Source organism: Salminus brasiliensis, chromosome 2 (genome assembly GCF_030463535.1).
Source record: "Salminus brasiliensis chromosome 2, fSalBra1.hap2, whole genome shotgun sequence".
NCBI classification, from domain to species: domain Eukaryota; kingdom Metazoa; phylum Chordata; class Actinopteri; order Characiformes; family Bryconidae; genus Salminus; species Salminus brasiliensis.
The window spans coordinates 26,204,682-26,219,842 of NC_132879.1; the positions used below are offsets into that span (position 1 = coordinate 26,204,682).

At 42.1% G+C, this 15,161-nt stretch overlaps 3 protein-coding genes across 3 annotated transcripts in view; 1 reads left to right on the forward strand and 2 right to left on the reverse strand.

The window, feature by feature from the left end:
• LOC140548993 (small ribosomal subunit protein eS17) overlaps positions 1–15,161 on the reverse strand; it is a 351,034-nt gene that overhangs the window by 73,111 nt on the left and 262,762 nt on the right. The gene's annotated exons all lie outside the window — the stretch shown is intronic.
• LOC140550214 (prolactin-like) lies at positions 897–3,277 on the reverse strand. Its single transcript, XM_072674051.1, has 5 exons — positions 3,115–3,277; positions 2,753–2,925; positions 2,437–2,538; positions 1,808–1,987; positions 897–1,091 (listed from the first exon to the last, which is right to left on the reverse strand). The coding sequence occupies exons 1-5, from the start codon at positions 3,275–3,277 to the stop codon at positions 897–899; spliced, it is 813 nt and encodes a 270-aa protein (XP_072530152.1).
• nell2a (neural EGFL like 2a) overlaps positions 12,536–15,161 on the forward strand; it is an 80,717-nt gene continuing 78,091 nt past the window's right edge. Inside the window, exons 1-2 of the mRNA XM_072672165.1 lie at positions 12,536–12,931; positions 13,152–13,280. Of these exons, the coding sequence (XP_072528266.1) occupies positions 12,880–12,931; positions 13,152–13,280 (181 nt within the window). The 5' untranslated portion in view covers positions 12,536–12,879. The remainder of the gene's footprint in view (positions 12,932–13,151; positions 13,281–15,161) is intronic.

Consider the following 15,161-nt stretch of genomic DNA (forward strand, 5'->3'; position numbering starts at 1 on the left):
ATTGTCAAAGGGATGTTTGCAGCATCTTGTGGAGACCATGCCACAAAGAATTAAGGCCCAGTGTTACTACAGTGACCATAATAAAGTGCTTGGTGAATGTATATCTTATAGTCTAAAACTACAAAAGGAACAATAATAATTAAACAGAATTCAATGTCAATATGCACCCCATCATTTTTCTACATGCAAGACTAACAACCTGACACAAAAGGACAAATAAGAAGATCACACAACACACAAAAGTGCTCATTCTGTAAAGACACTAACACCAATCAGCCATAACATTAATACCACCCAATATGCCTAATATGGAGTAGGTCCCCCTTGTTCCACCCCCAACAGATCTCATCATTCGAGGCATGAACTCCACAAAACCTCTGAAGGCGTCCTGTGGTATGTGGCACTCCTGGAAGTTGTGTGGTGGGGTCTCCATGGATTGCAACAATGAGCCTTAGGTGTCCGTGTCCTTTATTGGACCACTTTTTGTACGTATTGACTACTGCATACCAGAAAAACCCACCCAAGACCCGCCTGATGTTTTGGAGATGTTCTTATCCAGTTGTCTAGACTTGTCTTAATTAACATTGTCTTAATGTTATGGCTGATCAGTGTGTAATTTGACCTCATATTATCTGAATATACAAGCTCTCAAACAGAAAAAAATGCTATTATCTGGGGCTTAGCACCTTCTGTACTTTCTCTGAACACATTTCAGTCAGGTTCTCCCAAACAGTGTTAACCTTTACAGAACGAAACACCAACCTGGTCTTAAAGCAGTTGTTTTTGGCTTCTTGGAACCCTCTGAATATCACTTTTTAAGATAAACCAATGTCAATTCTTATTGTCATCAAAAAACTTGCCTAAAGCACCATAGCTGTGTCACTCCATTGGCAGTGTTAGCATCTGTTCTCAGGCAGAATTCTGCACTTTAGGATATTCAGGTAACTATGGATTTTATCAGAGTCTCTGCGGAAGCAGTGGAGAAGGTTGGGGTTATCTACAGAGAAAACCTCTGAACTATCCACAGCATCCAGACCCTCCATAAAGTTCTGCCCGTTCAAGAAGTTACTGATTATACCCAACAACTGCATCTAAGATTGAGAGAAAGAAGAAGAAGAAGAAGAAGAAGAAGAGAGAGAGAGAGAGGGGGGAAATATATTGCATTACTCATTAGAGCACCATATCAGGTTAACCTGACTTGACTTTCTCTCTCTCTCTCTCACACACACACAGACACAGATATGCAACTTTTAATACAGTGTCTTATCAGGACATGCAAGTTCACAAATGCCCCATATATTTTAAATTCACTATGTGTCCAAAAGTTTGTAGACAATTTTAGCTCAGTGTTTCTTCTGAAATTAAGAGCAGTAATGATGGCCAGTTTTCTGCAGTAACTGACATCTAATGTAGATAGATAACTTTACTGTAGATATTAGAATGTGACTGTGAAGATCTAATTTTGTTCTATACCGCTCCAGCCAATGCATGCCATTGGGCATGGTGACCTTAGTCTTATAAGATAAGATAAGATAAGATAAACCTTTATTAGTCCCACCGTGGGGAAATTCTCAGTGTCACAGCAGAAAATGGATAGCAAGACACTGAGATGCAAAAACGTTGATAAATTACCACTATATACAAAATATGAATAATAGAAGTAAAAAAAAAAAGAAAAAATCTGCAGGGTGTCTGGATACTTTTGGACTTATGGCAAGTACCTATGAATAGTCAGAGAGACAGAGAGAGAAAGAGAGAGAGAGAGAGAGAGAGAGAGAGAGAGACAGAGAGATAGAGACCCCCATACCTTCTCTGCCACTTTCTGTACTCCATTCTTTAGCTCATACACCATGTCACTCATCTCCAGAGCTTTGTTGCTGCTATAGATGTTGTAGTCCTGCTGCTGGGTCATGCTCTCATGGAACTGAGCTAGAGGTTCTCCCCACGCCATTAACAGCTTCAAAATGACCTCTGTCAACTTTTCACCCTAAACATACCACAGATAAGTCAGGATGTGTCCACTGGTAGAAGAGCACTGAAACTGTACACAGTTATATATAAAGAAATACATACATGTACTGTAAAGTCATACACAAATTTGGCCCTGGTCAGATTACATGTTGTTAATTTTGTAAGAGAAAATGTACATTATGTACATTATGAAAGTTATGTACATTTTGCATTTTGGGATAACAGTGTCCATTGCGATAACAGTGTCCATTGAGTATCCTCAACTTTGACCCTTTTACCTATACTAAAAAATGAGTCAGTATTAGTAATTAATACGCAATTAGACACACCCTAGGTCTTTACTGATCTCTCTGTCACTGACGTAGGTACAGCATATCTGTTTTCTAAAGAAAAGAGCAGCTCAGTCTATTTTTAAGCAACATTTTTAAGTAACGAAACACAATTAATGTGAAAATATACACTCACTGCCAACTTCTGTACATTTTCCTTCCCATTTGGAGTCACTATGTTAGAAGTATGGCACCTCCTGGTCCCAATTTGGTTTTTGTTGGGAATAAAAGACTGCTCCTTGGAAGGTTGGTGGATGATTGTAATGGAAAGAACAGAAATGCTTACTGTTATACAAATGATACAATTCACAAAACATGTACAATCACAAAGTAGAGGATCAGTAGTAATCTGTCCAGTTTCCGTCTTCATTCGTCCTGCTTTTACAAAGATACAGTGGAAAAAGAGCAAAGAAAGACTTCAATCAATTTAGAAAGAGAGCACGGACACTTACAAACTCAGAGTGGAGGTCACTGGACAGTCCTTGCACACGTGAGGAGTGCTGAATGACTCGGTCGAAAAGGTCTGCCAGAGAGATAGCCAGACAAGCAGGCTGCCCGTGAGGACAGAGGGGTGCAGGCGCCACCCTCACAGCTGCACTCACACACAGCATGGCCAGCAAGGATGCTGTCAACATTAACAATAAACAATCTATTACCAAGGTATGTACATGCAATAAATAATAACTGAATACATCAAAAACATGATTTCATTTGACCCCAGCTATGCATTACTGGTCTTCCAAAACATGAATATTCTGGATGGTCAGTTACAGATGGAGATTGCAACTTGGTTCTTAAAGAAAGTTTTGGCTACCTGTCCTTGGCATCTCCAGCATCCTTCGAACTCTTTGGGATTGAAAGCGTCTGACCTCTGTGTCCTGCCAGCCTGAAGCCCAGAGGAAACTCTTAATAAAGTCTCTGATCACTGCAGTCTTCATGAGTGGGCTGGACTGAATGTGCTTGTTGGAAATCGTCATCCCTTTCGCTGAAGTTTCATCATCATCATCAGCAGCAGCAGCAGCATCATCATTATCCTCCCCCCAAGAGCAAAAAGGCAGGCAGTCAGGCTGAACAAACGCGCCGGCAGTTCAGAGGGAGGTTTGATGGGATGGTAATGAGCCAGAGGAACGGAGAGATTGGGAAAAGTCTAAATGAGTGAGACTACCTGTGCTTTCAACTCGCTCTTAATTTAAACCGTCCGGTGCCAAAATCTGTGCCAGTGTACGAACTGACTCCACTGCTCCAAGCTCTCAAGGCTGAAGGAAGAGTCCAAAATATTTACATCTCCTAGTGATGTCACATTCTATTGCTACATAAGTAATGAGTACAAAGCTAGTAATGCCAGAAGCTGTAGTTAAATTTTTTTTGAAATGAGGGTCTTGGGGGGGTTGGATGGAAATCTAAGAACATGTTGTCCACTGTGACGCTGCTTAAAAGCATTGTTCACTTTTCTGGATGAGGGGATGTGCTCTTCATTACTGAGTTCAGTGCTGGGTTCACAAAGGGCCTGAGGCCACCATTAGCTCCTAATCACAATCGGACAAAAATATGATCATTATATGAATAGAGTTTTTGAATAAATACAACAATATCTTGCTACAATGAAGAACACTATTGAGCAGATATTTAAGTTGGCCATTTTCCTCCTCCCCGTAGCCTATAGGAAGCCTTTCTCATTTGAGTCATTACAGCATGGAGCATCAAATTTATTTATGTTCTGCTGAAGCTACTGCATTTTATTATGTTCTGCTGAAGCTACTGCATTAAACCGTTGAACAATTTCAATAATTGGTTTCCAACCCTGAATGGCATACTGTTGTCTGCACTATACTGGCAAACATGAACACTTTTATGAGCTATGTCGATATGCCATTCCAGATCTGCTAGTTGGCCAAAAAACAGAATGACCAGATTACTAGAAAGCTTTTCTTTTGCTATTGCTCTGATACAAGTTAATCTTGGTCTCAGAAGTGCTTTTTTAGAGCTACACTCTTTAAAGTACTTTTAAAGAGTGTAGCTCTTTAAAAGTACTTTAAAGAGTGTAGCTCTAAAAAGCACTTCTGAGACCAAGATTAACTTGTATCAGAAGTGCTTTTTTAGAGCTACACTCTTTAAAGTACTTTTAAAGAGCTACACTCTTTAAAAGTACTTTAAAGAGTGTAGCTCTAAAAAAGCACTTCTGAGACCAAGATTAACTTGTATCAGAAGTGCTTTTTTAGAGCTACACTCTTTAAAGTACTTTTTTGCACTATACTATATTATCTGGCCATCCAGATGCATGGTTTGCATCTTACCTTGTATTTCTATTCATTAGGTCTGCTGTAGACAGCCCTTACCTCCTGAAGAGTGTTGCTGATCTACTTGACAGACATGGGGATTCTCTTCACTGTGGTGAGAATTCTTCTGTCATCAGTTGTGGAGGTCTTTCTTGGCCTACCAATCTCTTTATGATTACTAGGCTCATCAGCTAAGGCAGTTCCAAACCAAAAGAATCAAGACAAAAATCTTGAAAGTTTTCGTATGCTATGTCTGCACTAATAAAGCAATTAAGCTAAACTACAATGTATAAAGTTCCCCTTCTTAAAATCTGAGAATGTGTACTTTAACCACATGCAAATCTCTGACTGCTACAACAGTAATTATTGTAAAAAACAGTCAATCCGTGCGAGTGCCCCTCACGCCAGTGTGTATTGCTCCCAACAGAGACACACACACACACACAGGCGCACATCATGCTGCATAGTCCTTGCTAACAGACTGCACGACTGATACACAAGCCTAAGGGCAGTTACATCCAGGAAACAGCCATGGCCACTCTCCAGTGTGATAAGTGTGTTTTCATAAGGGTAAAACAGAGAGAGGATATTTTTGCTACAGGTTCACTATTCTTGTGTTTAATTTTTATTCAGTAAGCAAGTAGATGCATGTACGGCTAAAATCATTTTTTAATATTTTTACAAATATCAAAATATGATATTAGACATATGCACAATTCTGAATTTAGATAGATAGATAGATAGATAGATAGATAGATAGATAGATAGATAGAAAGATAGATAGATAGATAGATAGATAGATAGATAGATAGATAGATAGAAAGATAGATAGATAGATAGATAGATAGATAGATAGATAGATAATCAGATAGATAGACAGATAGACAGATAGATAAATAGATAGATAGATAGATAGATTAGAGTGCCAGGCTATCGATAACAGGGTTGTGGGTTCGATTCCCGGGCTCGTCAAGCTGCCACTGTTGGGCTCTTGAGCAAGGCCCTTCACCCTCTCTGCTCCCGGGTGCTGGAGTTGGCTGCCCACCGCTCTGGGTGTTTGTACTCACTGCCCCTAGTTCACTAGTGTGTGTGTGTGTTCACTTTCAAATGCCATGAATACATGTATGCAAAATTTGTCTGTAACCTTTGGTAGAAATAAAACTCTACCACTAGAGGGCACTGCAGAATAAATTAAATAAAAAACCCAGTGGCTTTTCTCCACTAGATGTCAGTATAGTTGTATTCAAGTTTTGACAGCATCTCTACATATGAATGACTCAGATACATTGATATGTATTACAAATTTAGGACTTGATTAAATAATTACAATAATTCAAGATATAATAATCTATGATACCTATGTACACCTATGCAAAACAATGACATGTTCTTTTTAACAGTCAACTGCCAGTACAGGTTTTGAACTGTTCAATTTGCTGTTTTCCAGTGGTGCACCTGACAAAGCACCACTCTGTGCTCTCTCACAGCAGTCGGCACATTAAGAGCTGGTGCACCGGCCCACCTGATCAATATGGTCTCTGGCTGAGCTCAGGAGGGGAGATTGTGGCCTTTTCGCAGGAGCTTTGTTCTGTGCTTGAATCATGACGCTCCTTTCTCTTTTTAAGTACTTGTTTATTTAGCTGTATTTAGATGTTAACTAGTGCAGCAGTGTCGTCAAATCTAAACCACATATCTCTGAAACTTTATAGGAGAAGGTAAAAAGTTTGTAATTTTTAATGTTAAAGAAGTGGTTCACTAAAAAATAGAACTTACACAGGTGTCCCTATAACCCAAGACTAGTCGATTGGTTTCTGTCATGCTTGGTGTCTAAATTTAGCGCTTTCAGTTTTGCACAGGAGCTTTAGAGCTAATGTAATGTAGGTTTGTCAGTGAAGCGGGCAGGATAACACTCACGTGAACTGTGTAATGCTATGTAATCCGATAATAATTTGTGTACAATTTGGTAATATTACCACCTGCGTTTTTTTTCCCACTTCAGATGCCAGTCCAGTATCTCACAGCTTGTCCAGAAATGCATGTGAAAAGCGTGTCCTTTAGGAGAGTCTCAAAGCGCGAACTACAGGTCCCTGCTTTTAAGGGAATACTAGGAGCAAGAAATACCAGTTCTCATATATACCAGTTCTCTTAACCCAGTTAGTCTACCCATCTACCCAGTGTTTTGAAATGGTACATTTTTGTAGGGTTTGATATGAAAGTGGCTAAACATATATTACAATATTTAGCAAGGCTAAATAAGTTGATTGTTGGGAGTAATGTTGTGCTTTCTTCGTTTCTTTTCTGCAGCAGAGGAGCTCCAATCATTCCAGCAATCCCATTCCACACTGCTGCTGCTGAAATGGCTCACCTCCGGTTTCAGCCCAGGCTTGTGTTGTTTTCCTCATTTCGTTTTCCTGGTGGCACTTTGGGAAATTACAAGTTGGTGGTGAGTACAATGAAACTCCATTTGTCAAGCTTTGTCTCTCCTCATTCCTACTGTCATGAAACTGATGAGGTTTTGGACACTCTCACAACAGATATTGTGCTGTCCAGACACACACACACACACACACACACACACACATACACACTAGGGATGTATGCAAGAGTATTTGATACATGAAAGCACTCATGCATACGCATACACACACACAAAGAGACAGACACAAAGAAAAGAAAGACACCCATGCCCACAGCTTACACGGATGACCCAGTTGAGCAGCAGGAGAGTTCATGTGTCTTTTTTTTTAAATGTTGATGACCTCCTGGTGACAGTCTGAATATATAATCATTGTTTACCTCATACTTGAGGTAGAACTGCCTAGTGCAGCGCTAATGTACCTAGCAGCACATGACACATGGTCTTTATGTGTGCTAGCATTGTCACAGTCAAACAGTAATAACCACTGGTCTCTGTTGCACACACTCATGTATATGCATTTTTGCTATGTATTTTTGTCTGGCAGTTGTATATTGTGTCAAAATCAATGACAAATGGACCAATAAAAATGCTCCAAATTTAATGTAATAAAAATATTTCTTTAATATTCTTCTGTTAAAGCCTTCTCTTGTGAAGTGTCCATTTTGAAGATGCAGGGTTTTTGCATGACAGCGCAGATCGATGGGAATCTGCGAAACAACTGTATAGATAAGTCTATTTTTATTGTTTGACCTTCTCCTCTTGCCTACTCAGATTATCGTCAACATAATAGTTATATATCTCTATTTTGCTATTTCCTTACTCTGTGTTTTTTAAAAGATACCTTTAAATAAGAAGTTTAAAAAACATCGGAACATAGAAGTCATTTTATGGGTTTGAATTTTGTAAGTTTAATCCACTGCTCTCATTGGCTGTCTCAATGAAGATGGTGTGGTAAAGGGTGTGTACATTGTGTGTAGGTGGAGGGCTGAGCACGGTATAGTGATGAGACTGTGCATTTAATTGTTTTAAGCTCATCTGTACTGAGAGCTAGAAACGGTCTCAAAATCATAAACATGTGTTAGCCTGTCATTCCCAGCTGTATTTAACACATTCACCTTGTTCTCCTGATTTACTAAGATAATGCTGATTGCAACGATGACTGTGTGCATGGCCTTATGAAATCTAAAGACTATTAGAATTTTGAAACATAATGTAGAAAACTAGGTGTCTGTCAGGCGTCATGAGTCTTCCAGGAGGACAATGACCCAAAGCATGCTTCAGAAAGACAAAGGGCTGGAGAGATCTAAAATGGCCAGCAGTGAGCCCAGATCAAAATCCTAAAGAAGACCTGTGTGTGCTGAGAGTTATCAGAAGGTGACTAGTGAGGGAGGCCACTAGGACACCTATGACTACTCTGAAGGAGTACTCTCAAGGAAATTGATGCTGCCACCACCATGCTTCACGGTGGGGATGGTGTGTGTGATCATGTCCAGTGCCAGTGTCCGTCAAACATAGTGTCTAATCTGATGACCAGAAACCTCCATTTTGGTCTCATCAGACCAAAGAACCTTCTTCCAGTTGACCTCACGTGCATTTGGATGAACTGTATTTTAGATTTAATTGTCTTTGCCGTCCCTCCCATAAAGTTCTGACCGGTGAAAAACCTGGCCAACAGTTGACACATGCAGGATCTCTCAAATCTCATCTCTACTCCTTCAGAGGTAGTCATATATGTCTTGGTGGCTTTCCTCCTTCGTAAATGGTCGCTCAGTTAATAAGGACGGTCTGCTCTAGGCAGATATACACATGTGCCATATTCCTTCCATCTCTTAATGATGGATTTAACTGAACTCCAGGTTTTGTGGAGTGTTATTTAGTTTTCAGAATGTATTTGTAGGCAGGAATACAGATTAACCAGTGACTGGACCTTCTGGAAAAGTCTTAACACATTCACTGCACTCAGGTGATCTCAGTTTTACTGACTGTGAGACTACTACCACCAATTGTGCTAAACTGGACTGGGTGACTGTTTATGCAATCACATATGTTACATTAAATATTTTATTTTGTAATTGACAACCCCCCCCCCCACAAAATTACATTGGCCTTGATTCCATTTATAAAAGCTAGAAAATAAGAAAACATCTAAGGGGTCAACATTCAAGATCACTTCCAGCTGGCTTTTAGCCAGACCTAGAATCCAGTCCTATTCCAGTTCTTTCTCACTCCACTGAGAATCTGATTTTCATCACTTTGTATGTGGGAGTCGTAGATGGACCTTCATGACTGGACACCCACATCATCATCATGGCTGAGGGTGGGGGCGAAAAATGCATTCCTAATATCAGCTTTTAATAGGAGAGGAATAAACAGGTCGTTGTTGTTTGTCTGATCTGTTCCTTGTTTTAGAGAATGTTTGTGTGGGTTCAATTTGGAATTGGACAGCAGCCCTGAAGCAGAGGATGACGGAACATGCTCTGAAAAGCTGCTGGCTCCTTGATAAGACTCTGTCCTCTTTCAGCATTGCCAAACAGGCCACCAGGGCAAGCGAAAGCCTCTCCCCATTTGGATCGAGAACAGGGGCATGAGCATGTTGTTTTATTGGGTCTTCTACAGAAATGGCTCACTCAGAGTTATCCTCTTATTAGCCATCTGCTTGAGTGGCTGGTTTGACTCAGTGTCAAAGAAAGGGGCAGGAACAGTGGACTTCCGCAGCTTCCCAGAGAGGATGCAAAGAACTGGCACTATACTGACAATGGAATTTGGTCCGATTTCAAATTGGAAACGGTTCTGTGAAGGACACTTGGTCCAGAGGGGAAGGTTAACAAACACACGAGGAGATGATCCAGAGTAGCTTCTAGAGAAGCTGAGCTAAATTGAGCGCTCAGCTCGCCCACAAGCCCGCCTGGGTAGCCAAGTGTTTCCACACCCCACACAATGTGAGAGAGAGGGGGAGCCGGGCGAGCGCATGGCGTGCCTTGATGCAGAGTTTAAATGGGTAATGTGAGGGGGAGGGATACTGTTGGAGAAGCGTTGCAAAAAAACAAAACAAAAAAAACAAAACCTGGTGCTTTCTGCGTCGTGCCATGCTAATTATATCTGGTGGTGCTATCTTTGTGTGGGTGACAGTGGTTAAGTAAATCCTTAATCTTTTTGAGATCCTTTCTCCTCAGTTCCTCCCAAATCAGTCCATTACGAAGTCTTTGAGATCTTTATTCTGTCAAACAGCAGTATCACTATCGCTCTGACAGCATAAAGGCCAACACACCCCTCCTCCTGTTCTTGGCTTCCAGCAGGGACTTTTCAAACTACTGACCCTACAGCATTTTTTGGACTCACTGAAACACACTCTGCCTGCCGACTGCACGGTACCGACAGACACTCGTTCCAGCCCTGAATACCACCCCCCCCCAGTTGCACTAATGAGCCCTCTTCCTTAATGAAGAAGGGAAGCTAATTAGGGAAATAGTTGGAACAAATACCTGTAGACACCATGCTGTTCGAGAATGGATTCAGTTGAGTACCTGTGCTTCACTGGGTATTACCACAGAGAGTGGAGATTCAGTCATTTAGTTTTTTTTTAATCGAACGCCAAAAAACTCTACGATTGCTTTGTATCCAGAATTGCTCTAAGGTTTAGGCAGTGCAATTGCTACAGTATATGATCCAATTTTTGTTGCAGCACTGTAACAGGGTGTTGGGACAGAGTTGTAGTGTGAGAGTTGAGCCACCTGGCAGGACATACTGCAGCAGAAAGAGAGAGAGTTGAGGGGGGTGGGTGGGGGGCAGAACCACACTTTCATTTTATTTAAGAAAGCAGCCCAGAAATGACTCATTAACTGAGATCAGCCCAGTCAGGCTGGTCCAACTTCTTAAAGAACCCTTTACAGTTTTCTGGATTTTGCATAGGGGTGGCAGTATCATGGTTGGGAGCTGCTTTGCTACTGTGGGACAAGGGTGGTTTGACATTACAAATGGACCTGTGAATCTGGATTGTACTGGATTGTAGCAGAATCTTCAGCAGGATCTCTGTGTGTGAACTGAAGCTTAATCGTGTCATGCAGCAGTATCAGGTCATATTTATGTAGAAATATAGAAAATTCCAAAGGCTTCATATACTTTCTAACGACACCTTATTCACATTTTGACCCTCAACATTCAGCTGCTGGTGGATTTCCATGTAAGCCATTGGACATAGCAAGCAAACAGTGGTCCAGAATAGAAATGTTAACATGCATGCACACCCATACACAGGGTAAGGCCCTTCTGTAAACCACATTGTATATGTACCATGTGCCTAGAGGTAAGTCAGGTCTGAATTAACTGATATTTGCAGTCCCTGTACAGCACGCTGGGCCTAATCGACGCAGTTGGAATGTGTGGAAAAGAGAACATGCTTTGTTATTCTGGGAACATCTTACGTCAGTTGCCAGCATGTCCTCAATACCACTAGTGGCCCTCTTTGAGGAAAGGCAAGAGCAGAACTGCCTGAACTTCTTTTTCCAGACATATAAGGATGGACAACACGCAACATCCATAAGCTTCAGTCTGTTGTTCGTCCTGATGTGTAAGGACTGTCTAAGTTCTGTTTTAACAGGGTGTGCTTTGTAATGTATGTATTTTCAGGTTTCACTGATCATTTAAAGCAGCATTATGTGAGAAATGGCAATTTTTTGCTCCTGGACTCCCCCTACAGATGCAGAGAGTACTTCACTTTCACACCACTGTAAAAAAAAAACCCCACAAATCATGCTGTGAGTGCCTTAAACACATATTTCTGGACAAGCTGAGACACAACAGCACCAGCAAGTGAAGTGAAAGAAGCATGTTGACTGACACAGGAATTTACACAGAATCTGCCTTTATTAAAGCAGCCTCATGCAGTTCTCACGAGAGGTCTCGCTCACGCTCCACCAACGTTACATAGTGCAGTAGAGGCGGTCCGGGCCCGGGGTCAGCAGGGATGGCAACATCAGAGGTGCTGTTTTTCAGTGATCGCGGTGATTTTAAAGCAGTTATTTTAGGGTAAATTGCTTATTATGTCGTTTTAATGTCTGTAATATCTGTATACTGGTGTGTGGATTGATTTGGCGAGTGCAAAAAGTAATACAGGCACTGCGAGTCTGCTAATTGGGTGACATTGGTGTGAAATTAAGGTGACAGTGGCTCAAGTGGATAAACATATTATGTGTGACAACGGAAATCTCTGATAAAGCGCTGGCATACCACCAGGGGGATCCTGAGGGTAGTCTGAGGCTCGCTCTCTCTCTCTCTCTCTCTCTCTCTCTCTCTCTCTCTCTCTCTCTCTCTCTCTCGCTCTCTCTCTCTCTCTCTCTCTCTCTCTCTCGCTCTCTCTCTCTCTCTCGCTCGCTCGCTCTCTCTCTCTCTCTCTCTCTCTCTCTCTCTCTCTCTCTCTCTCTCGTTCGCTCTCTCTCTCTCTCTCTCTCTCGTTCGCTCTTTATCTCTCTCTCTCTCTCTCTCTCTCTCTCTCTCTCTCTCTCTCTCTCTCTCTCTCTCTCTCTCTCTCTCTCTCTCTCGCTCGCTCGCTCTCTCCTCCAGCAGGAGAAGACCGTTACTTCCACACACTCACACTGTGGGAACACGGCAACGGCAACGGCTCCTCACACGGTTTCCCTTCACATCTTCTCAGACTGCCCTGCTTGGTGGTATTTTCCGAGGATATCGTTGCTCTCGCCCCCCTGAAGGAGTGTTTTGGTGCTTTTTAAGGTGTGCCCGGTGTTTGAAGTTAAGCGGTTGATGCGGAGTTGAGCATTTCGGAATGTGTGAGACCTCGCTGGGCTGAACACGACGGTACGGGCTTCCTGTGCGAAACGCCTCATTTTTCTGCAAGAGCTTTAAAAGATGGACTAATTTCAGTTTCACGATGGGGTTATTACAGCTTCTGCTCGCGTGCGGAGTATTTTTCGTCTCCTCAGGTAGGTTTGTTATCAGTGCTGCCGCCTCCACCGGCACATCATGAAAAGTGTTCAATTTCACGTCTCGATAAGCTTCTCAAAGAGACGGTAGAAAGCGCAGTGGACGTTAATCACAACTTTCCCACACTTCTGTCAGAAATGCCCCACTAAAATAAGCGCTGAGGTGTTTTCTGCTTCGTATCTAGAAAGGTCCTAGCGTTGTTGTCTCTGTGGGCTCCAGTTGTAGGTCTCGGTGTGGACCCTTCTCTCATCGTCAGCGTGTTTCAGGATTTCAGCCCTGGAGCAGAATTCAAGGGAGTTTCTCAGGTCCAGGGCTTCCACGACGAGTCCAGAGCTTTCCTGTTCCAAGGTAATAACATGCATAATTATGTTCCTCTGTTCCTTTTTGAGACCATATATGTGAAATAGAAGTATATATGTATTAAAAACACTGTGCTCATTATTAAACATGGTGATATAGATCTTTGCTGCATTTGCAGTCTCTGATCCGCACTGTACATAGACATTGCTGGTCTAATTTATATGAAATATTGATCCTACAGTGTTAAGTATGACACCTGTGCCTTTACTGTGAGCCCTGTGGTGTTGTACTAAATTAGAAAAATGAAAGAATTGGATTTCATACCCTCGGTACTCTGCACAGCTTTGAAAATCATTTGCAACACACAGGTCAATGATTCTCTTTCCTGCACCTTGGTGAATCACAGAGCTGGACGTCTGCAAATGCATCCAACACATCACCAGATTAGTTTTTCCTGAACAGGCTAAAATACTCTCCAGTGGGGGGGAGGAGGGATGGGGGTCTAGGCCCTGTAGCTCTCCATTAAAATGCGCTTTAATTCATTCAAATAAAGGATGCTGGGTCTGTAAGATGAGACCCACGTAAGATGATTCCTTTTCAAACAGTGCACATCATTCTGTACAATATGAACGATATGAATTCAGTTTGTGCTGTGTGTGCTGATCGCAGTGTCTAATGATCCATTTGTGCTTGGAGCGCACTCTGGTAACTGCTTGGGGATATTCCTATGTATAAACTCCTTTGGTCAGTGTGAAATGCAGCATTGGGTTTCTGCATGATGTTAGACCTGTCGTGATGAGGAAATTTTGGCTGATGATTAGCAGCCATTTAAATAATTGTGATTAATTAGGGTAATTGCGCTCTTGAGAGCTGTTTTTGCACATGATCAAAGGGTATCCCATGGATAAAGATCCAGTGTGTCTCCTTTACCAATGTGAACTGAAAAAGTTCTAATCTTGGGTACTGATGTACTCATGTAGGAAGCCCCCTCATCTAGTCTGATTTGGCTTGTTCCGCCCACACAGCTTTCACAAGACTATGGCTGCGTCCAAAATCACGCACTTCCATAACTTCCATATTACACAATGTGCAAAAGCTGTATGCCAAAATGATGAGTGTGAATATACAGCATTTGTTAAACAGTACATGAAAATGCCCCCGGATGATAAGAGACATAGTATGGGCCTACAGCATATGCTGTTTCTTCAGGCTCTCTTTTTTGAGTCATAGAAACTTAGTGAGGGAAACTAAATAGCAAGCAAATGCTACTCGAGAGCTCATAAGCAAAAAGCTAGCAAGATCCCTTTGTTAGTTTATGAGTCCATATGTCTGTCCAGTATGTTTATTCATTCGTTGGTTTGTATGTTTGTGTACACAGCAGTCCGTCTATGCAGCAGGTCCAGGTCCTACCCTCTTTGAAGCAACGTCATGTCTTTCTATGTAAAGATGCAGTGGAGTAAAGGCACCCTGAGCAGAGAATAAAGCCACAAAGTGTTCTCTACTCCTGGTGTTCATAGCCGGTTCGGCTGCACATGCATGTTGGTCCCACCCTGTGGAAACGTAGGCCCTCCCCACGTTTTACCCTCCCCAAGAGACAGATCAGTGACCACCCACACTGCATTGTGCATGCAGGATGACAGAATTCAGTCCGAAACGTTCAGGTGAAAACGGCCCTCCAAATATTTCTCCACCCAATAGACTCTATGAATCAGTTTTAGTTGTCTAACAACGTGTTGATATGATACACTGTTCGAAAGTTTGGAAGTTGGAGTTTGGAGGTTTGAAGTGGAGCAGGATTGCCCCGATGCTAATAACCGGGCTCAGTCTGGTTAGAGCGGCGATGCTGGTTGGAAAAGCAGCTGGAATCTGCAGGGTTGGAGTGGGTCAGTTGTGATGCTAACAGCCGGGATCCGCAGGGCCGAAGCAGGA

Coding starts and splice junctions, on each gene's coding strand:
- LOC140550214 (XM_072674051.1), bottom strand. CDS start 3,277: ATGACGATTTCCAACAAGCACATTCAGTCCAGCCCACTCATGAAGACT. Junction 2,926..3,114: donor GCTGGAGATGCCAAGGACAG/GTAGCCAAAACT, acceptor TAATGTTGACAG/CATCCTTGCTGGCCATGCTG. Junction 1,988..2,436: donor AAAATGTACAGAAGTTGGCA/GTGAGTGTATAT, acceptor TGGTATGTTTAG/GGTGAAAAGTTGACAGAGGT.